The 22,910-nt window shown below is 49.0% G+C and overlaps 1 protein-coding gene across 2 annotated transcripts in view; it reads left to right on the forward strand.

Annotated features, from left to right (window-relative positions):
- VOPP1 (VOPP1 WW domain binding protein) overlaps positions 1 to 22,910 on the forward strand; it is a 94,075-nt gene that overhangs the window by 53,109 nt on the left and 18,056 nt on the right. For both annotated transcript variants that reach the window (XM_032244178.1, XM_032244176.1), the window contains exons 3-4: positions 14,817 to 14,894; positions 19,955 to 20,091. In XM_032244178.1, coding sequence (XP_032100069.1) covers positions 14,817 to 14,894; positions 19,955 to 20,091 — 215 coding nt within the window. The remainder of the gene's footprint in view (positions 1 to 14,816; positions 14,895 to 19,954; positions 20,092 to 22,910) is intronic.

Genomic DNA, 22,910 nt, shown 5'->3' on the forward strand with positions numbered 1-22,910 from the left:
ACGGAGACGAATGGTGGAGGGGTGGAGACAGAAGGAGTGAATCTGAAAGCATTCTTTGGGGATGGAACATATTTTAGGGGCTGGAATTCAAAAGATCTTCTCTAGCCCAGCTGTGCCATCAAGTTGCTGTGTGATCTTGGGCAAAGGTTCCATCTCTCTGGGCCCCAGTTTCCTGTGCTAGGTCGTCTTCAAGGCCTCATCCCACTTATTCCACAACACTCTGGCTGGCTGCTGGGAATAATTTGTAGCCTAGAGAATAAAAGATGAATGACTGAGCAGGCGTGTGTGATGTAGCAGAGACAAGCGACAAATGGGAGATGGATTTTAGCTCATTAAGGGTCCAGCCTGCTTGCCAAGTACAAAGCGACCACCTTGTGTCTCCTTCCAAGCCAGTGAGTCTTCCGTCTTCTGCAGGTCTTGGTACTGACGTGACAGCGTGAAAAAGGGCACCGCTCCCAGTCAGGCGCTGGGGTGGATCCGGGAGCCTGGCCTCACTGGGCCGGATCTCATGGCTCCTTAGACATGTCAGGTGCTTTCTGACAGTTACCTGGACTTCAGACGACTTTTTTCATGTGACTTTAAAAAGCCAGAGATAGCTGACGATTTAGATGTGGAAGTTTCTTGTTATTATGAATTGAAATGAATCTGCTGTCATCCAGAAAATTGAGGGTGGGTTAGAGATGGTTTAGTACTCTTGACTGGACATCGTGATTTAAAAGGAAAATAACACTTGGCCCTTTGAAGGGCTGGCAGGACGAAAAGATTTGGCCCCAAAGGTGGTTCTTTACTTACCTCCATTCTCATAGAATACCAGGTATTAAGGTATTAAGACCATCTCCCTCTAGTTTTACCAACATGGCAGCTGACACCAGGAGATGCTAAGTCTCGCTGGGCCTGCATCATCGTCAGAGGTCTTTTGCATGACTGGGTCACATCTCTGGCTGCCGCGTGGATGGGGCAGAGCTGCAGGGCATTTGGGTTCTGGGACTTCTGTTTGCTTACTTATTTTAGTTTTTTGTTCAGATCTAAGTACCATTGAAGGAAAGAATGTAGAGAAGCTTCTTGGAAGTCAACTCCGCTGAGATGATAGGAAATTCACACACTGCCAAGCTCAAAGGAGAGTGTGGAAGGGAACATATGGATGGCTGCTTGTTGTCAAACTGCTGGACAAGGGGAAGATAGGATCCACGAAACAGAATTAAGGAATATGATCATCAGTGTCGTGCATTACTGAGTACCTGTAATTTTCAGAGCACCACTAAAGCGGGAGGTAGCTGGTGTGTAGGGAAGTTAGTGACGGGGGAAGCAGGGCCTGTCCTGGAGGAGCACAGGGTCCAGGGCTTATCCAGCAGGAGGCAGTGCCCATTCCTGCCAGCACTATTGATTTTGACCAGGCTGCTTTCAGGCCTTATTCCCAAGTCTCCCATTGGAGCGTGAAGCTTCTTTTAAAGTGCTTACATTACCACGTGCTGTTGGCTGCCTCTGGGTTCATTTCTCTGCTGTGAATAATTAATGCTGTGAGTGGGTGAAGTGCTGTTCACAGGTGTCAAATCAAGATCCAGAGACAAGGTTGGTAGAGCCAGCACCTGGCGGACCGCTTTACCTGCCTGCTAGGGGTGCGGGTGCCAGGGTCAGTCCCAGGCTCCCTGGACACGAGGCCACCTCTGACCAGCAGGTGCCCTTCATGGCCCTGCAGGCAGACTCTGAGCCTGATGGGGAGGCCCCTCTGTGCAAAGTCAGCTGGACTCCTTCGCTGAGCTCTCCGCAGCACTGGGCAGTGGGAGCAGGGGCGTTTCCCCGGCTAAGTGCTTCATGCGCCTGCTGCAGACCCTCACTGTTCTGCCATCAGGAGATGGAGCACACCCTTTGGGCTGCAGCCAGGAGGGGGCAGATATTCAAGAGCACAGTTTCTTTTTCCTTGGTTCTTGTTGGGTTTATCAGTGAAGATTCCTGGTGTAAGTTGGAGACGCCTTCTCTATAACAGGGAGAAATCTATCCCTTGTGATCTTCTGCTTAAGAGCTTTAGACCCCTAAAATGTGATCTTCTGTATATATTTGAACTTTATTTATTTATTTATTTATTCACTTTGTCACCCAGGCTGGAGTTCAGTGTCATGATCTTGGCTCACCGAAACCTCCGCCTTACAGGTTCAAGCGATTCTCCTGCCTCAGCCTCCCAAGGTGGCTGGGATTACAGGCACATGCCACAACGCCCGGTTAATTTTTGTAGTTTTAGTAGAGATGGGGCTTCACCATGTTGACCAGGCTGGTCTCAAACTGCTGACCTCAAGTGACCCGCCCACCTCAGCCTCCCAAAGCGTTAGGATTACAGGTGTGAGCCACTGCACCTGGCTGAACTTTATTTCTTTTAATTATATATTGTGAATATGCTTCTAAGTCAGTATACAAAGTCCCCCCACCATTCTTTTTGATAGCAGCAGAATATTTCCTAGGGACACCTCATCATTCATTTATACAGTTAGTGCCTTTTTAAAAAAAAAAAAACTATTGAAGCTTCTCAGTTCTTTATCTGTAATTCTTGTAGACCCAGAAAACCTGAGACAGGTCTCGGTTAATTTAGAAAGTTTGTTTTGCCAAGGTTGAAGATGTGCACCCGTGTCACAGCCTCGGGAAGCCCTGACAACACGCGCCCAAGGCGGTCGGGGCACAGCTCGGTTTTATACATTTTAGGGAGATGTGAAATATCATCAATATCTGTAAGAAGTACATTGGTTCATCCAGAAAGGCAGGGACAACTTGAAGCAGGTAGGGGACTTCCAGGTCACAGGTGAGGTACAGGGGGTTGCATTCTTTTGAGTTTCTGATTAGCCTTTCCGAAGGAGGCAATCAGAGTATGCATCTGTCTCAGTGAGCAGAGGGATGACTTTGAACAGAATGGGAGGCAGGTTTACCCTGAGCCGTTTCAGCTTGATTTTTCCTTTTAGCTTAGTGATTTGGGGCATCCAGGGTATTTTCTCTAACATTCTAAAATTTTAAGCTGTGGTCATAAACAAATTTTTAATAATTCACTTGGCAGCAAGAACATATTTGAACAACATGAGGCTATTTATAGTCTTTAAAAATTCCATTTGGTATGATGTTTCGTATATTTTAATGCTGGCTGTATTACATGGGGTGGATTTGCAGAAATTGAATTGCTGAATCAAAGCTTATGCTTATTTGATATTCTAATAAATACTGTCTGACTGCTGTCCCTGAGGGTCATCATGGTAATAGGTCATCATTGTCTGAGAGAACCAGTTTCAAACTGTCCCCACCAGCTCTGTGTTAACATTTTAATCAATGTCCTTTGTGTGCTTTTGAGTTCTTGTTTTTAATGTATTGTTCCCATCTTTGCTAAGTTGCCTTTCTGCTGCAGCGTCCCTTCTGTTTAAGTCAAAACCTTTACAAGGTTCTGGAACCAAGGTGGGTAACTGGGCTATGCATAGGTTGCCCTTAAGCTCATGTCTGGTATGGAGGACAGAGGCCTCTAACAGTTAACCACAATACTGCTCACGGTGAGAGCTGTAGAAATGGGGGTCCTGCCAAGGGAGGAGCAGGACGGATGGGGACGGCAGGGGATGGTGTTGGGAGAGACCTCACAGGGCTGATCTTTGAAGCGGGGGAAGGAGTCGGAGGATGTGGGAGGAGTGTAGGCATGGGAACACAAAGGTGCAGGGTGCAGTGGGGAATCGTGGGGCTGGAGTGCAGGGTGCCTGGTAGATGGCAGGAGATGAGAAAGAAAAAGGAGGGAGAAGCCCAGCGAGAAGGGTCTCAAATGCCTTCTGAGGGACTGAGGCTCCCTTCTGCACACAGCATTGAGGCAGGCCAGGTCCCACTAACACAGGCCTCCATAACAAGTGTTTCAGTACTGACTGTGTGGCTAAGTTAAATATTAAAAACTAAAAAAAGTCAGTGCCCATGTATAAAGGCTGGAATGTAACAAAAGCCCACCAAGAGTTTTGCCTAGGCCTTTCCTGGGCCCTAAAGCATGACAAAATAACGAAGGCATTCCTAACAGGACCCGTTTAGGATTAAACAAGCTTTATTGTGGGTCTGAAGAAGCTCCCCAGGCCTCCACAAACAAGTGTATCGGGAGTCTGAAGGAACTCCCCAAACCTCCGTGATTTAGCAGGAGACATAATAAGGGTGATCACCCCAGCCCCTGGACCCACTTAGAGTGAATTTACTGAGGCTCCAGAGGAAGGTCTTGAGGACTCAGACCTTAGTTATAGATTAAAAGAAGTTAGTCATTTATATCTTTAGATGAACGCACACTTACATGTAGACATATAGCTTAGAAGGTATATAAGTTCTGGAAAACGTTGTAATTTTGAGTTGGTCTGTCGATAATTTCCAGGCCTTCTACCAGTAACCGGTAGCAGAAATAAAAACTCTTCCTGCTCTGTTCATCAGCATCTCGTTATTGGGCCAGGACAAACAGCAGCCTGACCCTCCGTTTGGTCCGGGCACAGTATGGCGACACGGTCCACTGGTCTTCAGCAGGGAAGGAGGCTGTGGCTGTAGTAAAGGCAAGGCAGAGTCCGACTCCTCCTGTAGAAGCAGGGCTGAGGAACAGGCGGTGGGCACAAAAAGCATCTCACAGAAGAGTCCGTGTGGAGGGAAAAGGAGTCAAATAAATCAGAGGTTTCTGGTTGGGAAGACAGTGAGAGAGAGACCGTGAAAAGGTTAGGTTCCGGGAAAGATTCCGAAGAGACTGGGTAGAGGATGTCAGCTGTGTGCATGTGGAGTTTGGAGTTCTTGCAGAATACACAGTAAACGGAGCCAGTGAGGAATTCACTTTTGTGGCAGAGGTGGCAGAGGGCAGGATGTAGCCTAGAGCTGGCGTGCAGACTTTGCTAACAACTAACCAGCTGTATAGTCGGAATGTGTGTCCTTCCAAAATTCATACGGTGAAACCTAATACTCAGTGTACTATTATTAAGAGGTGGGGTCTTTGGGGAGGTGGTTAAGTCAAGAGGGCTCTGTCCACACGAGTGGGATTACAAGAGGTTGCAGGGAGCTGCCCTGCCCTCTTCTGCCCCATGAGGACACAGCAGCAAGATGTCATTCATGAAGCAGGGAGCCCTGACTGGATACCGAATCTGCTGGGCCTGGATCCTGGGCTTCCCAGCCTCCAGAACTATGAGCAATCTACTTCTATTGTTTATAAGTTACCCAAGCTGTGGTATTTTGTTATAACAGCCTAACAGTGACGAGTAGAAAGAGAGTTGAGAAGGTAAGCCGGGTATGAACCTCAGTGTAAGTGTCCAGATCTTTTAGGTGCTAGAATCTTACTCCCTTCCCAATCTCATTGCCAAAACTCAGCTCATTCCTTTAGCATTTGTCGTGCCTGTGTGATTTCAATGATAGGAAATTTATTATCAAATTTAAATTGGTAATACATTTGAGACAGGGTCTTGCCCTGTCACCTAGGCTGGAGCACAGTGGTGCATTCCTAGCTCACTGCAGCCTCAAGCTCCCTGGCTCAAGCGATCCTCTCACCTCAGCCTCCGAGTCGCTAGGACTACAGGCTTGTGCTGCCACATCTGGCTAATTTTAAAAGATTTTTTATAGAGATGGGATCTCACCGTGAGATCATAGGCAGACTTCTGTTTTTCACTTTTGTATGGAAAATGGAAAACACCTTTCAGAGAAGGTGGCTTCTGGTAATAACTGTCTCTGAAAGAGACATATGACCAGGATTTGTTTTTTTCACCTTATATTTAGTCAACCAGAAACCAGAAGGATTGTTTTTCAGGATAGGGTTGAATAGAAATAATTTTAAATGATCAGCAATTTACTGAAAGGAGAAAGAGGGAAAACCTCTACCCCAGAAACACAAGGGTGGAGTTTTAAAAACTCTGGGCTAGGTGCAGTGGCTCACGCCTGTAATCCCAACACTTTGGGAGACCAAGGTGGGCAGATCATGAGGTCAGGAGATCGAGACCATCCTGGATAAAACGGTGAAATCATGTCTCTACTAGAAATACACATACAAAAATTAGCCGGGTGTGGTGACATGTGCCTGTAGTCCCAGCTACTCGGGAGGCTGAGGCAGGAGAATTGCTTGAACCCAGGAAGTGGATGTTGCAGTGAGCCAGGATCGCGCCACTGCACTCCAGCCTGGGCAACAAGAGTGAAACTTTGTCTCGAAAAAAAAAAAAGAAGCTTGTGGATGGGCATAGTGGCTCATGTCTGTAATCTGAGCACTTTCAGAGGCTGAGACAGGTGGATAACCTGAGGTCAGGAGTTTGAGACCAGCCTGGCCAACATGGCAAAACCCCATCTCTACGGAAAATATAAAAAATTAGCTGGGCGTGGTGGTTCCATGCCTGTAATCCCAGCTACTCGGGAGATTGAGGCAGGAGAATTGCTTGAACCCAGGAGGAGTAAATAAGCCAGTTAGATGGATTTGTAATGAAGATAATAGCTGTATTTATAAAATTATGATTAGTAAAATCTCAACGTAGAAGGAAGATCTCTATTGGAATTCACCATTGACTTCATCATCAATACTTTAGCATTGACTTGAATGAAAATAGGGAAGGCCTGCCATGTTGATCATATATACAAATTGTAGGTAGAGGAAGCCTGCCGTCCCTCCCTCCCTCCCTCCTTCTCGTTTTCTGAATTAAGGTATAATTCACATACCATAAAATTCACTTGCCCATTTGTTTAATCCTGACGCGTCTGGCTGTGGGTTGGGCTGAGCGCATGAGCTTTCACCCTTCTCTCCGTCTTCCCACCTCACTCTCCTTTTCTGTGTGCTCCTGATCTCCTTGCGGCTAAGCAAGGACTCACTTCATGGTGCCACCTTCTTTCTCTCCCTTTGGTTTTCTTTCCCGAGGCAGCCTACTGGACTTTGGGAAGGTCTCAGGTTTTGGATTTCAGCTTTAGAGCATGGAAAGATTTCTCTTTGTTTTCAGGCCCCAGTCTCATTTCTCCCTGACCCGACTGTGATTATTGGATGTGACTGTGCTAAGTCATATGTGTTCATCGTCATAGAGAGGCAGTCTTCAGCAGTCCTGGGTCCCAGCAAACCTTGACTCGTACCTTTCATGTCAGTGACAGAAAACTGGAAGGAATAGTGAATGCCTGGAGTGACCGAATGAGGATCCAAAGGCTCTTGACAGGATAAAAGTAATGGGGCAAATTGCAAAAGTTTACCCTTTTTATGGATAAGCATAAGGTCCTATTTGGGTCTGAGACTGTACTGTACTGGTACAGCAAGGAAAGACAGAACTTACTGAGAAGAGCTTGGAAGTTTTGATGGAAGGTTCGTTAGGATTTGGCTATGTCACAGTTGTTAAAAAGGTTGATCCTGCCTGAAGCTCCAGTAAGTGTAGAAATGAGAGTAAACTGGGATTCTTCCCAATGAAGAGAAACCACAACTGTGCCAAGCTAGTCATCGTTTTCTGTCTTGGGAGAATATGCGAGTCCCTTTGGACACTGGAAAGAAAGACTGGCTGTGTGAGTCGGGAATCAGCCTAGTGGGGCTGGCCTTGGATTCTGTCCAAGGAAGCGTGCCCATGGTCATGGAAGGCATCTGCCCTGGGGCCTTTGCCGCAAGGAGTGGCAGCCTCTGCCCGGGCAGGTTGGAGGAAAAGGTCAGTCACTGAAGAGTTGGGTGGATTCCTTGATCCAGGTGAGGCTCAGAGTTCTGCCATCCTTACAAGGAGATTTGCCGGGGCACTGGGTGGCTAAGGACCGAGCCCTCCTCTGCTCCCCTAGAGGCTCATGTACCCTTTGGAGTTTTCTCCTGAAACTTTGTAGGCTCTGTGTTTAGTTTCTCTGGAGAGCCTAATTTCTCATAAGTATAATTAGAGGCCACTGTTAAGCCTGAATGTACTTCCTGCTTTTAACTCAGGAAGTCTCCTTCAAACGTGTGCTGTGGGCTCAGCTCTATGGAGAATGCAGGTGATAATGAGTAGCATGCAAAGAAGGGTTAGCTGGCAGGGTCAGTGTGGTTGAGGGAAACAGACCAGCTGTCACACTGAGAGACTGGGACTGGGCGGGAGAAAGGAGGTGTGGTACCAGCAAGTGCTTAGTGAAGAGAAAGTTCTGCTGAGGGTTAATCCTGCAGGCAGGAGAAAGGATTGGATTATTGAACTCCCCCAAAAAGTTACAGTCCCCACCAACTCTACCTCTAGACCCGCACTCTGAATATTTTACTCATATTTTAGCTGCTCTACCAGATGCAGAGATGATTTTCTATAAATCCTTTTAAATATAATTAATTACCACGACAGCGGTGCTTAAGTTCAGGCTGCCGTGATACCACTAGCGGGGCTTAAACAATGTGTGTTTATTTCTCACAGTTCTGCAGCCTGCAGGTCCAAGACCAAGGTGCCGTCAGCTCTGGTGTCTGGTGAGGGCTCTCCGTGGTTCACAGGCACTGTCTTATTCTGTCCTCACGTGAGGGGGAGCCGAGCGAGCAGCAAGCCCTCTTCATGCCTCCTCAACCCTATCACAAGGGCTTCACCTTGGCAACCAGATCGTCTTCCAAAAGCCCCACCTTTTAACACCATCCCATTGCGGGGTAGCCTTTCAACACACCAGTTTGGGGGAGACACTTTCTGTCCATAGCAACAAGACATGGAAAGGTTTACAAACTGACATTTGGCTTTTTTTTTTTTAACGTAGATTTTGTGACTTTACTAACATTGAACATTCTTTGACCTAGTATATTACCGTTTCCTACTCTGGAGATTTATGTAACCCGAAGGCTAAGAATTAAATGAATCCAGTGGCCATACCCTCTTTCCTCCTGGATAGGGCTAAGCATAACACATGCTTCCTTCTTAGGCTTCAGAAACTCCCACAGCGACCACCCGCTGTTTGCATTTGCTTGTTGCTCTGACACCTGTCTGACTCGTGGCCCATAGATGCTCAGACATACATTTCCTTTTAAATGACGCATCCCAGGGACCGCAGCTCCCATCATTGACTAGGGAAGAGAAGCCAGACTCCCTGATTTTATCTCTGTGGTACCTAATTACCTGTCAGCAGCTGCTCAGAGTGGACTGCCCATTCTCTGACCTAGCAGAAATCTACATTTGTATCCAAGGGTACAGTAAGGAATACTTGGCTAACAGGCAAGCTAACAGCAAGTCCAGGGGCCCCTGTCTGTTGCTGTATGTGATCTTTTCACTCTTTTGAAGTATTGCGTGCTTCAGAGACTCAAGACTATAATTAGATGTACTGTAGAGTGGAGATTTAGTTAAGGGTAATGTTCCTTCCTTTCTACGGCAAGTCTGAGAATTTGTACATCTGGCACACAGAGTGGAATGAGATGAAAAAATCCTTGCTGTTTTCTCCATCCTGATGTGTTCTGCAAAGGCGTAGTCTTGCAGATGTCCCTGGGAGCAGCAGTGCCATTCTGAGGCACTGGCAGTGTTCGACTTGATGCGTCCATGATGGGCGTCTTCAGTGTGCTCGCCTGCCTGCTAGTGCTTACTACTTTAATTAAGCTCAGTGTTGCAGTGAATATCTCTTTGTAATTGCAGCGCTTTGGAACATCAGCAGGTGTGTGTGCTTAGGGCCCCAATTTGCCGGCAGCTTCAAAAGGAAGAAAGCAGTAGAGAGAAAAGGGGTAACAGTGTCAGCACCTGAGTAATTGCATGCTCCTTCGAGTAGCTGGGGCCTGCCAGCATCGTCACTGGGAGCCGGGCCAGGGCCGCAGACGAGCCACAAGGATGCAGAGAGTGAATGGGTCTTCAGCTCACAGGAGGCGCATAAAGGATCGCTGTGTTTTGAGAGAAGAAAGATAATCAGTTGACAGCGTGGATTTGCTGCTGCTGTTCCAAATTTGGATTCTGAAAAGTGAGCTAGAGCACATAGATGTTTAATCTTGCCAACAAAGAGGAACTTGTAATCCGTTAGACTCTAAATATTCTAGGAGGGATATGTTCTCAGGCTGAGGGGTGTATGTGTGTGAATTCTGGACGAGGGCTCTGCATATGTCTGAAAGCTGGTAGTCTGCTTCCTCCAGCATGGGATATAGAATGCCGTAGGGCTTAGGTTTCCAGGCAGCAAATGCTTCCTTGTAAAGCTGAAAGGGAAGCATTTTAGCAAATTTAGCTCACAAAAGATGACTCAGTCACCAAATTTATTATCGTATACCTGTTTTCCTCTTTTATATGAAGTACATGACTGCCAGCATTGAGGAGACCAGCATTAATACCTCTTCAGCATTGGCTGTGCTGGGAGCTGGGGCAGCTGCCGTTAGAGTCGGGGTGAAACCTGAGAGGGAGAGACTCAGGAGCATCACAGGTGGCAGAGGGTGTTGGAGCAGTGGGAGGGAATCAGCAGGAGCTCAGAGGGTCATGGTCGGCTCCCCTAAGCTGCAGGTGTCTGTCGCCTCTGTTCCCCACCCTTCTCACCCCTCCCTGACTGTCAGCACCCACAGCAGAGGCTGTTCATGGTAGGCAGTGAGCCAGGGTGTCCCATTTGAGAGAGTCTTCATGAGAGTTGTATCTCCTAGAATTTGATCACTTCAGGACAGTGTATAATACAATTAGGGGCAAAAAATGGCAATAGCCATTTGACTAAAGCCAGTGTCACCTAGACAAAAGACAAGGACAGAAGGACCTTAGCCCAGCACTACTGACAGCAGAAAGTGACCTCATAGTCAGGTTGGCCTGAGGGCCACCCAGAATCTCCCAGGAGGACGAAAGGAGCCAGCCCTGGACACAGCAGAAGCTTGAACCTGTCCACTTGGGGCTTCCCTGACAGTAGCTGTGAAGAAGCGTGCCTTATGTCACAGCCTGGCACACGTAGATTTTTGTGCATGTATGCGGATGTCTGACCAAAATACAAGTTTCACAAACGTGATATCCCCTGTTTTTTTTTTTATTTATTTATTTTTTTTTTTTTTTTGAGACAGAGTCTTGCTCTGTCGCCAGGCGCCAGGCTGGAGTGCAGTGGCGTGATCTCGGCTCACTGCAACCTCCGTCTCCTGGGTTCAAGCAATTCTCCTGCCTCAGCCTCCTGGGTAGCTGGGACTACAGGCGCCTACCACCATGCCCAGCTAATTGTGTTTGGTGTTTCTTTAGTAGAGATGGGGTTTCACCATGTTGGCCAGGATGGTGTCAATCTCCTGACCTCATGATCCACCCGCCTCGGCCTCCCAACGTGCTGGGATTACAGGTGTGAGCTACCGTGCGCGGCCTGATTTTTTTTCAGTTGTTTTTCACCTTTGTACGATGCAGCCATATAACGTGGTTTTACAATCTCCCAGTGGGCCCACAGCAGCTGAAATCAGCTAATGTTGCGGGAGCGTCCGCCGTTCACTGCAAGGCAACACTGTCCTTTCGCCTAATGTCACTTCTTACTTTGTCTCTGTGATTAAGTTATCTGCTAACTGTAGAGCATTACTGACATCACATGATACCGGCTTTTCTGGGAATCTCTCTGGTCAATATGCAGTTCCAAGCTGAACGAAGAACCATGCAGGCATTATTAAAGAGTGGTTGCTGAATTCCCATCTGTGGGTCCTGTCTCAGGGACCTCCAGCCATTTGGCCTCGGATCTCTGTTTTTTACATATTGTCTCTGTTACCGTGGCTTTTGAAATTTCCACAGCAGTTTATAAAAGCAGGGCTGAAGAATAGGAAAATCAAGTAGGGATAGAGAAGGTGACCCTTTGGTCATGGAAGGCTCCATGGTACTGGAGAGGCAGCGTCTGTGCAAAATGCTTTCCTGAAATGCTGGCCAAGTCCACTCTTGGCTTCTGCCGACGTGACCCGGGCTGGAGGTGCAACATCCCTGATGTCTTGCTTCTAAGCTTATTTCAGATGTGGCACTAATAATACTTACTTTGTATATGGATGTTTCAAAATTGAGACGTTTGTGAAGCACTTAACCTGGTGTGAGGTAAGAAGTGCTCATAACCTGTAAGCTGTATTCTCAACTCTGTTACTATGTAGTAAATCACTATAAATATAGCAGACTGAAACACCACACCCTTATTACTACACAGCTCTATAGATCTCAAGTTTGGGAAACCACCGTTGGGTTCTGGGTTCAGGGCCGCCTCATGAGGCTGACATTAAGCAGTGAGCTGGACTGCGTTCTCACCTGGAGCTTGGAGTCCTCCTGAATTGATTTGGGTTGCTGGCAGAATTCGGTTTCTTGTGGTTGTAGGACTGAGGTCCTGCTGGGATTGCTCTTGGCGCCTGGAGACCACACTCAGTCCTGGCCACATGGCCCTCCAACGTGGCTGCTGTTCATACCGTTTCAAAGCCAGCAGGAGAATCTCCAGTTTGCAAGGGCAGAGACTTAGATAACACACCATCTCATTTAATGTTCCGTGATCGTGGGAGTGACCATCCCATATTCACAGAGTCCTGCCCACCAAAGGGGAGGGGATTATGCAGGGTGTGTCCTCTGAGGGGTGCCATTCTTGGGGCCATGGTTGCATTCTGCCTTCCACACTCCTGCACTCACCATGTACCTCACCACAGTGCTGAGGATGCCTGTCTTTGCACACTCACGAGAGGAAACAGTCACACCTCTTTCAGTTTACAGTTAATTGTCTAAACTCCACCAACGCTAAAAGCAAGGAGTCCTTCATCTCCCCCAACTGCTCCCTTCTCCTCCACACACATAGGTACACACACATTGGTCACCTAAGACCAATGAGATTCCAGGGGAAGGCCCAGAAGAACTGCAGAAGGTCCTGTTTGCACAGGGCTCTGGCCCAGATTCAGCAGCCCCACAGGTGTCTCGCTCACTCACACCCTGTGCTCCAGCACGCAGCCGTGGAGCCAGGAGCACTAGGGTGGAGGGGCCAGCATCCCCCATCCTGAGTGCTGAGGCCCTGTGCCAGTGTTCCTCATTGCCAGACTGGATTCCTGCATGCTCTCTGTTCAGAGGTCACCTGCTGCACATGTCCTCCCTGAGCACCCTGCTGCCTCGTGGTCTCAACCTGCCAGGGCCGTCTCTATTTTTCCCCATAGAAGAACTTACTACTGTGTAATATAGTTCATATTTTCTTGTTTACTATTTTCTCCCCCTTCTAGAGAGAAAACCCTTCCCAGCAGGGGTTTCCTCTGGGTTTTCCCTGCTACACCCTCGGGAAAGCACAGAGCAGACTCCTAGTAGCCCTTTCGTGCCTGCTTGCTGGATGCATGGAGTCTCAGGAGGGCAGTGGCACTATCTCGGCTCACTGCAACCTCTGCCTCCCAAGTTCAAGCAGTTGTCCTGCCTCAGCTCCCCGAGTAGCTGGGACTACAGGTGCGTACACCACACCCAGCTAATTTTTGTATTTTTAGTAGAGATGGGGTTTCACCATGTTGGCCAGGCTGGTCTTGAACTCCTGACCTCAAGTGATTGATCCACCCACCTCGGCCTCCGAAAGTGCTGAGATTACAGGTGTGAGCCACTGCGCCCAGCCAGGACCAGCAGCATTCTTGAGCACTCATTTAGGTAACTCTCAGTGGGGGCCAGTGGGAGCATCTCATGGAAATCACAACACTTTGGGTAGTGGGTAGGAATTCATGTTCATGGGCCGGGGGAAGACCGGATGTAAATGCTGCCATATTAGCTGTGGAATGGCGTTGGGCTGGAGTGGGGAGGGAGTGTCTCTCAGCTCAGTTTGTCCTTGAAACAATAGAAGATTTAGCTGCCACTGGGTGCTGGGTGTTTGGAGAGGCAGCACCATATCTGGGAGCCTCGGGCCCACTGGGTGCACAACCAGGGAAGAGCAGCTTTGAAGCCTGGGTCTGCTGCGTTCCAGGCCGCTGTGATCTCACTCTGCATCTTAACTAGTTTTCTGCACCACTTCTACATAAAACAACCCCATGTACTGCAATAATCTACACATTCAGTGCCCAAGACCTTGGACTGAATTGTATGTTTCTCCCAGCCACTTTTTTTTTTAAAGGACAAACTGGCAGGAACCTAGATCACAGTTAGGTAGTAGTTTAATACTGTAGAGAAATGGCTTGCCCCTCATCCCTGCCAAAGCAGTTGGGTTCAAAATGCTCTAGTGAAAACTTTTCTGTAAAACTGAAGGGTTTGTGCTTTTGTGGCATCTTTTCCCTTCAGGGAGGACACAGAGTTGGGGAAGGGCAGAGATGTGGAGGGCACTGAGTGCCTCACCTGAGACCTGCGCAAGGGCCCATGCCCAGGCAGCTCTCTGGAAACCGCTTCTGAGCACAGCCCCGAGAGCTGTGCCCTGCCAGGGGCCTGGAAACGTCACCCACATTGGGGGGTGAGGGGAGGGAGGCAGCACGAGCAGTAATAATGCCATCAGCGCTTGATATGGTGATGAAGGCCTCAAAGCTTAAATCAGTGCTGTGCAGTGCCCCTGCCATTCCACCCGTGTTGCTGATGGAGAAACTGAGGCTCACCAGAAGTCCCACAGCTAGTAAATGGCAGGACCAGGACCACAGCTGCAATTTATCCAACTCCACAGCCCCTGCTTTTCGCCTCAGTGGACGTGGTGGGGTATTCCATCTTTTCCCCATAGTCAGGGACTGAAGACAGCAGAGATGAGCACCATACAGGTGCTGGGCTGCCTCGGAGCCTCCCCCAGCAGCATTCCTGGTAGGCTTAATGCCCGTCTTTGGTCATGCCGCCTCCCAGAAGGAATCCGCTGGGATTTGGCACACAGGATGCTTGGTAAACGTGGAGCTTTGCATCACACTGACTGTGCCCGTCTCAGCACCTTGCTCTGGGCCACAGGCTGATGTCTGTCTGCCCTGCTGGTTCTGTGAAATGCAGTGGAAGCAGCTCTGTCCGTTTTGCTCTTATTGATTTCTTCCTTCAAGAATGACGACATTGAAGCCCAGCCTGTGCCTCTCTCCACAGATGCCGCTCCTACGAGGACTGCTGTGGCTCCAGGTGCTGCGTGCGGGCCCTCTCCATACAGAGGCTGTGGTACTTCTGGTAGGTTGAAACTCCCTGCTCCCCACCCTGAGAGCTCTGCCCCTGTCAGCATTGTCACAACCGTGGGTGTGACACCTTCCCTTGGGTGGTGGCCTTGAGGACAGCCTTGGTCAGGAAAATGGGTATGTTTGGGTCGGCTTTGTCACCAGCAGTTGCCCGCACAGAGTTTAAGGGAAGCTATTTTCATTTCCACGGACTTTGGAGTGGGAAGAAGGTCTCTGCTTCCGGGAAGGTGGCTGGACAACAGCCTCATCCTTCGGCAGCTCCTTGGCTAGTTTCTGAAATGGAGCCAAGGCTGTCTTGAAGAATCAGAGAATCAGCCAGCCAAGACTGGCAGGCGATCAAGTTTTCGTTGCCCAGACTCTTCCCCATCCATCTTGTGTCGGCTGACTCTGCGCTTTCAAGGCAGGCAGCCTGCACCCGTGTGACTCCTCCGACTCCTCTGGGGTGCATACGGAGCAGTCTGATGTCTGCTCCTTGAGCAGGAACCAGAGCGATGCCCGCGGCATTTGAGAAGTGTGGGAGCGTTTTCTGTGGGGGGAGCCTCCTGTGGGCAAGAGCCTGAGGATGCCTGCTGGGGTGGTCCGAGCATCTGTTGGACTCTGGAGATGCCAGGGTGGCAGAGCACATGTGGGAAAGGATTTATTTAAAACCAAAGCAGCGTTTCTTGCACCTGCCTGCCTCTCTTCTCCCATGCAGTAGTGATGCCCTTCAGTAAACTCCAGAAAGGGTTAGAGTTTGCTCTCTGCATGATGCAAGCTTTTTTTTATGAGGTGAAGATTCTGACTTTACTGACCTTTTGAGACTTTAAGACCTTACTGAGCATGTGACAGCAGCCACCTGAATTTTTGTCACTTTTTGTCTTTCTCCCTTAACACCTGTGCCCAGGGTTTGATTAGGGAAGCCTATAGGGAGTGGGGACTCTACATGTTATGTGACCAGGTTGTTCTTTAATCGTGATACCTTCTTTCATCACCACCTCCTTGGCCTCACCTGACCTTAGAGCTGCTGGCCAGGCCTCCCTTAGGACCAACCTGGGAAGCCCTGCCTAGTTGTGTCCCCCGAACCAGGGAGCTGGTGTCAGGTCCCCATACCACAGAGGTGCCAGTGCCTAAAACTCTGTAACAGAAGAATTATTGTTGTAGCCTAAGACTGTCCAAAAGTTAATGCCTTTGTGTGCATCTCCAGGTGGAGGGGGCCAGTACCAGAGCTGGGGGGGCGGGGCGGCAGTGGGCAGGGCAAGGCCCAGCTGAAAGGTACGCCTTCCCTCTGCATCATCCTCCTAGGACCTCGGGGTGGAAGGAGGAGGACCACTTGGAGTGTGAAACCCTGAACTGTGAATGGGCTTGTGAGGGTGTTGGGTTGGTCTGAAGCACCAGATGAATGATGATGAGGCCATAGGAATGCTTGTAAAAAATTTAAAAGCTTGTCAGTGTTCAGGTATTTTATGATCAAAAAGAAGAGAAATTTGAGAAAGTCCAGAAGAACTGGTAAGGCCTGTCCCCTTCCGTCGGGCTGCCCAGAAAGCTGTACCTGCACTGGCAGCCAGGTGCTTCCTAGCTACTGGCCAGGGTCACCTGTCAGAGACAGGGCAACTTGGCGAGGTGGCACACGACGACTTGGTGGGCCCCATTTGGAGAAGCTCCCCTGAGTCCCATTGCACAAGGTCGGGCTATTGGAAGGTCTGAGTGCCAGATGTCAGAAGATGGGGCTGAGTCATCAACATTGAGATTCCGACACAGGGTTCCAAGCTGGTGATGCAGACAGGAGCATCTGGGGTGTGAGGCTGCAGTGCCTCACCTGATACAAAGGGTGCCTGGGTTCCACCCCATGCATTTTCTCTCTCAATCAACATTGGGTCTGATAGGCACCAGGTATTTGTGCTGGGTCCTTATGGAGAGGTCCTTAGGCAGACAGACCCTGAAGGAGATGACATCTAGGTAAATAATGATGTGTGGACACTTTCAAGCCAGAGCACAGAACTTCTGACGCCAGAAAAGTTGAAGAAAGCTACAAAACTTTTGATGGGGTCTTCAGAGAGGGCATTCGGGGTAGAGGGACAGCACCTTGCAGGGCCAGAGCGTAAGAAGAGTGGACGTGTTAAAAGGTGATGGGAAGCCTGTGTGGTGAGGATAGGCCTTGGTGGAGAGGAGGAAGGGGCAGGGTGGGAGGGAGGAGCTGCTCTGCAGCCTGGGCACCTCAGCCATGTTTGAAGGTGTCTCCTGACCATAAAACAAAGGTTTTGAAGGTGAATGCCTTTAGGGTTCCTGCCAACTCTAAGATCGGGAGGAACCTTTCACCAAGGAGATCTGGATGGAATCATCAAGAGTAGAGAAGGTTGCCTGGTGACACCCTTGAGTAGACTCAGAAAGCCCAGTGGGCCCGAGTGAGGACTGGCTTAGCTGGCACTGCAGGTGAGCCCACAGCAGGGGTCCCATGCGGGGTCCCGAGTGGGGCCTGGGCAGGGCTTGCACAGCAGCTGCACCCATCCCTGGGACTGCAGAATTGAGAACTGCTGCAATTGGGGATGGGGGGTCGGGGAGAGGAATCAAAAAACAAATTGACTTAAGTAATCAGGTAACTTCTAATGTTAAAAAAAAAAAAAAAAAAAAAAAAGCACAGACTTCCTCTCTTAATCCCTTTGAAAACATCCAAAACCTGTTGAGCAACCAAAGAGGACATCTGGGCAACAGCCAGCCTGCACTCCCAGCACTGCGAGAACTGCCTTCCTTGTCGCTTTCCTTGTTTTAGAAGCGCTTTCTCCTGCCCCTTTATTAGTTTCTCTCTTTTAAAATAAGTTCTTGGCCAGGCGCAGTGCTGAAGTTTGAGATCACCGGGCAACATAGTGAGACCCTGTCTCTACCAGAAATTATTTGAAATAAATTTTTAAAATAAATGAATAAAGTAAATGATCAGACTGTGATTTCAGTAAGGGATGAGGTGGATCCCAGGCGGCTCTGTTCCGGCCTTGCCTTACGCTTGCCTTCCATCGGACTAAGGTGGGAGCTGCAATGTCCTTTCCTTCTGTCTAGAAAAACGAAATGTTCTTACTCCTGTTTGGCAGGAGTTAGCTTATCTCTTGGATGACACCAGGTGCCTTCTGCATTTTTCAACCCAGGGACCCCTGCCTCTTGGAAGCGGCGCTGAGAAAGTAAACCCTGTTCACATCCAGCCCCTCTGTGCTTTGTATTTTCTACCCAGATACTGACAGCAGGACTCAGTGTTGAGTGTAAGACTGTCACTGAGCCCACCTGAGAGACATCAGTTTTGGGAGAGGAAGCCGTTCCCTTTGTGAACTTGAGTGTTTTCTTAATGCGGAGCACGTGAAGCCTTACGTTGCTGTGCCCCCGAATGGTTTGGGTCCTCCTGGCTCCCCACGGCTGCTTCCTCTGCCCATCTTCGGGACCAAGCCTCCAGGCCTCCTGCTCTGAGCTTCTCCGGCCCCAGCACCTGGCCAGTGTTCTTTCCACCTTTCTCCCCTTCAGCTTGGCTCTTCTTCTTCAGAGCCCAGCCCAGCTGTCACCAAAGGAAACCCAGAGTTCCCAGTCTTGCTCACCACTGCAGATACTGTTGTTCAAACCTCTCGGTGCACTGAATTACACACTTAAAATTGATTAAAAGAGTAAATTATATTTATGTATATTTTACGCCCCTCCCTCCCACACAGACTTCTTGCATCCCCCATTTTTCTTTCTTAGCACTTATGAGGTCATAGATAACTAGTTGTATGGGTTGGTATCTGTCTCCCTCCTCTGTAAGCTCAGTGTCAGTGAAGTGAGGCCTCACCTGCCTACTCACTGCTGTGCTCAGGGTGGTGACGGCACCTGAAGATGACTTGTTGAATGAATAATCAATAAGAAAGCAGATGACAGAGGCCACAGTTTCCGTCTTTCCTGAGTCCTTCCTGTCTCGTGCCTCTGCTTTTCTCCCTGCGCAGCCTTCCAGGGTTATCCAGTAAATACTTCTTGACTGGCTGATGGCCTTGCACTTAACATCACATTAATATTCTCAAAGGCTTTATCATCCACTCTCAAGCTTCTTTTATGTGTGGACTGGTGCCACTGACCGCCACCTGCTCTGCTGCATGCCCATCCTCACAGGGGAGCAGCTGCCCTCACCCTGTGGGTGTCTGCATGGCTTCTGGACGACTCCATGGGGCCCGTCATAATTTCAGTCCAGAGATGGACAAGAGTTTGCCAGTTTTGCCAGTTTGTCAGTTTTGTCTATTAATAGTCCTTCTCAAAGAGTGTCTCTTTTTCTAGAAACAAAAAGTATAGTGCAAATGAGGAATGGAAGGAAGCCATTTATGCAGTCATTCTGCAAACATTTACTGAATGCTGATGAAGTCATAGTCATTGAGAATTCATAGGTGCATTGGACAAAGGTCTGCCCTGAAAGCATTCAGCTCTACTTCTGTTATTGATTGTATTTTATTTCTATTGATAGATTACATTTCTATCGATTCCACTTTTATTGGTTGTATTTCTGTTCCTGTAGTTTCTCTGTAATTAAGGTGTGCTCCAGGAAGCGTTCTTTTGTTTCCTTGTGGCTGTTCATGTGACAGTGGAGACACAATTTGGAAGAATGAACGGGCTCTGCCTTGGTGCTTTGACAGTGAAGAATGGAAAACGGAGGCAGACGGCGAGGTCCAGGCTGCGTTGGCTGTGATGTTCAGATAGGACTGAGACAGCATTTCCTGTTCTAAAATGTCCAGCTGAGGTCAGGGCCGAGGGCAGGGAAGTGACTGCCTGAGCTTCCTGAAACCGGCTGGGCGTGTGAGCTGAGACAGAGCTCACTTACGGTGCTTCTCAGTGTGGGTGACCTCACCTGGGGCTGTCCAGAAGCCACAGGTCAGGCGTCTGCCTGCTGCCATCCACTGGAGGAATGGCCCTGGGTAAAATGAGAGGACCAAGTCTGAGGTGTGAGCCTCGTGGCTCCGCCCTTGCCGTCCGATCCGTGCATTCAGGAGTCGTTGGTCCTGGACCCCGAGGAGTGCGCAAGGCCTTTAAGCTGCAGGGCCGAGTCCTCGGGGCACCCGCTCACGTCTCTGCTCTCCTCAGGTTCCTCCTGATGATGGGCGTGCTCTTCTGCTGCGGAGCCGGCTTCTTCATCCGGAGGCGCATGTACCCCCCACCGCTGATCGAGGAGCCAGCCTTCAACGTGTCCTACACCAGGCAGCCCCCAAATCCTGGCCCAGGTCAGCCAGTCGTGTCCTTGTCTCTCCCCACCTCAGTGTGCGTCCTCTGCCGACATTTGTAAAGGGTACTGCTGCAGAATGTGCCAGAAGAGGGAGAACTCAGGCGTGCTACTCATTTTTTGAGCTCTGATGACCACCTCCATTGTGCATTTGTGCAGATAACAAACATAAGGTTATCGTACGCCCATCACCGTATATTCTTACACAGTTATCAGTGTGCCACATATGCATGTGATGTACTTTGTATAAGCATATTATTTGCTCTCTGCCTTTTTCCTTAAACATTATTTCACATATAAATTTCTGTGTAGGAGCAGTAATGCCTCTGCCATTCTTAATGCTTCTGGACTAAATACTAATTATATTACTAAACAGTAATTTGCTTAGGTATTTTATTATTGCTAATAATTTGTTTTGTTTTGTCACGTTTTGCCTTTTATTCATGCGATCAGTAAGTATTCATTGTGGAGTTACTAGTACTCCAGATACTTACAAAGACTGCGGCGGTAGAGGGTTTTGTCACATTTGGTCTGTTTAGTGCATATCACACACACTACAGTGGCATCCCAGGGTCAAAATGAATTAGCTGCTTCTTATTTTTTTTTTTTTGAGACGGAGTTTCGCTCTTGTTACCCATGCTGGAGTGCAATGGCGTGATCTCGGCTCACCGCAACCTCCGCCTCCTGGGTTCAGGCAATTCTCCTGCCTCAGCCTCCTGAGTAGCTGGGATTACAGGCACGCGCCACCATGCCCAGCTAATTTTTTGTATTTTTAGTAGAGACAGGGTTTCACCATGTTGACCAGGATGGTCTCGATCGCTTGACCTCGTGATCCACCTGCCTCGGCTCCCAAAGTGCTGGGATTATAGGCGTGAGCCACTGCACCCGGCCCGCTGTTTCTTAATTCTTATGAAACATTGCCATAGCCGTCTAAAACTCCTACACACTGTGGTAGGTAGTGTGGACTCCCTTAGGGCACAGGCCAGGGAGCTCTGTGATGACAGCAGGGAGCCAAGGTTTCTGGAGGGCTGGGCCAGCTTTGCTTATCAGAGCGCTGGAGGTCTGGCAGATGAGAGGCTGGGCAGGAGGTGTGTCTCTGGCATCTGTGCCACCCTGCTCCCAGCCAGTTTCCACCTGGGAGCCTGGGGATGGGACTCTCCATTGACTGCACACTGCAGATAGGTGGTCCATTCTAGGAGCAGTTCTTGCCTCCACTTTTACAAAGTTTCAGTTAAGAAAAATGAGTAAGTCCTAGAGATCTGTTTTACAGCGTAGGACCTACAATTAATATAACTGTAATGTATAATTAAAAATTTGCTAAGACGGTAGGTCTTATGTTAAATGTTCTTATCACACAAAAATAACAACAATAAGAGCAGGGAAAACTTTTGTAGGTAATAAAAACATTTATGGCATAGAGTGTGGCGATAGTTTCCTGGATGTGCCCTGTCTTTAAATTTATCAGGTTGTAGATATTAAACATGCACAGCTTTTTGCCTATCAATCAGACCTCAATAAAATGGTTTTTAAATAGGAGCGAAGTAGAGGGATTGGAGGTAAAAGGAGAAAAGTATCTTCTCTCTTCTGTTTTCCTGAAGACAGGATGTTATCAAGATGCAAAGTCACTTGTGTATTTGTTCTTTTACAATTTCCTTCCACTGGGTACTCCACAGGGTTTTCCTTTCAGAAAGAATTTTCTTTATTTTAAAAAACATTGCTCAGAAAAATATAAAGATATATTTTCCACAGCAGTTCACTGGGAGCTATGCCTTAAACTTTCAGTCAGGTTCGTACAATTTTGTACCCGTAGTGGATTTTAGTCTTTGATATTTGGAAATATTTGAAGAGTTTCAGATTTGTGCTGTATCATAGGGCAAAGTGCAAAATTTCTGTGAAAATGGGAGGTGAAAGCCGCCACTCACTGGGTCTCATCACGATCAGTCACAGAGGTTTTAGTACAGGGAGGAGCAGCCCCTGCCCCACTTAGCATGGAAGGCCCGGCAGCCACCAGTGCAGGAAGCCACATATCCCTGGTCCGTGGTCCTGGCCGAGTGTCAGCATCTGCCGCTCATGTGAACTGGGGCTCTTGTGGTGAGCAGGTAAGGTGCTCAGACCGTGCCTGTAGCTACATAACTCTTCTGAACCCTGGCATGCCAGGGTTTTAAGAAGAGAATGCATCCCTGTGTGCACAGCCCTGCACCCTTCCTCTCCCTGCCCTGTCCGCCTGAGAGAATCCCCAACAACTAGGCCCTCAGATCCTGCCACACCCATTGCCTCACCCCAGAGCAGTGCCTGCTCAGAGTCCTCCTGGCCGCTGGTCTCTGCCAGCTCCTCTGTCTTCCACTTGGCCATAGAAGGTTCTTAAAAAACCCAAAACAGAAGAACATTGGCCATGCTGTTCTTCTGTGGCAGGGTCTCTGCTGGCTCACCTGGCTCACAGTGTACGTCCAGAGTCCCTAGCTGAGGACCAAGGCCACATTCACAGCTTCCTCAGACCCATCCCCACCTCCTCTGTGTCCAGTTTGAGCAACTTCCTCTCCCTAGTCCTGCATTGCACTGGGCCCTGCACAGGCCCTCCTGCTGCTGGAAAATGCCTGTTCTTCCTCCAAGATGCCGCTCTGTGTTGCGCCCATAGTGACGCTGTCTCTGCATGCGTCACTTCCACCTTCTCCCTGGGTGCCCTGCCAGGGGCTTTACAAGCTTTGATCGTCCACATTTACACTGGGCTCCCCACAAGACTGTGTACAGGACTCACAGTCTCGGGCACCAAGCAGATGCCCAGCCCTCATCCTCAGGCCGGGTGAACTTCGGGCACCCCTG

This window comes from Sapajus apella, unplaced genomic scaffold (genome assembly GCF_009761245.1).
Source record: "Sapajus apella isolate SASKATOON/1434 unplaced genomic scaffold, GSC_monkey_1.0 scaffold54, whole genome shotgun sequence".
In the NCBI taxonomy this organism is placed as follows: domain Eukaryota; kingdom Metazoa; phylum Chordata; class Mammalia; order Primates; family Cebidae; genus Sapajus; species Sapajus apella.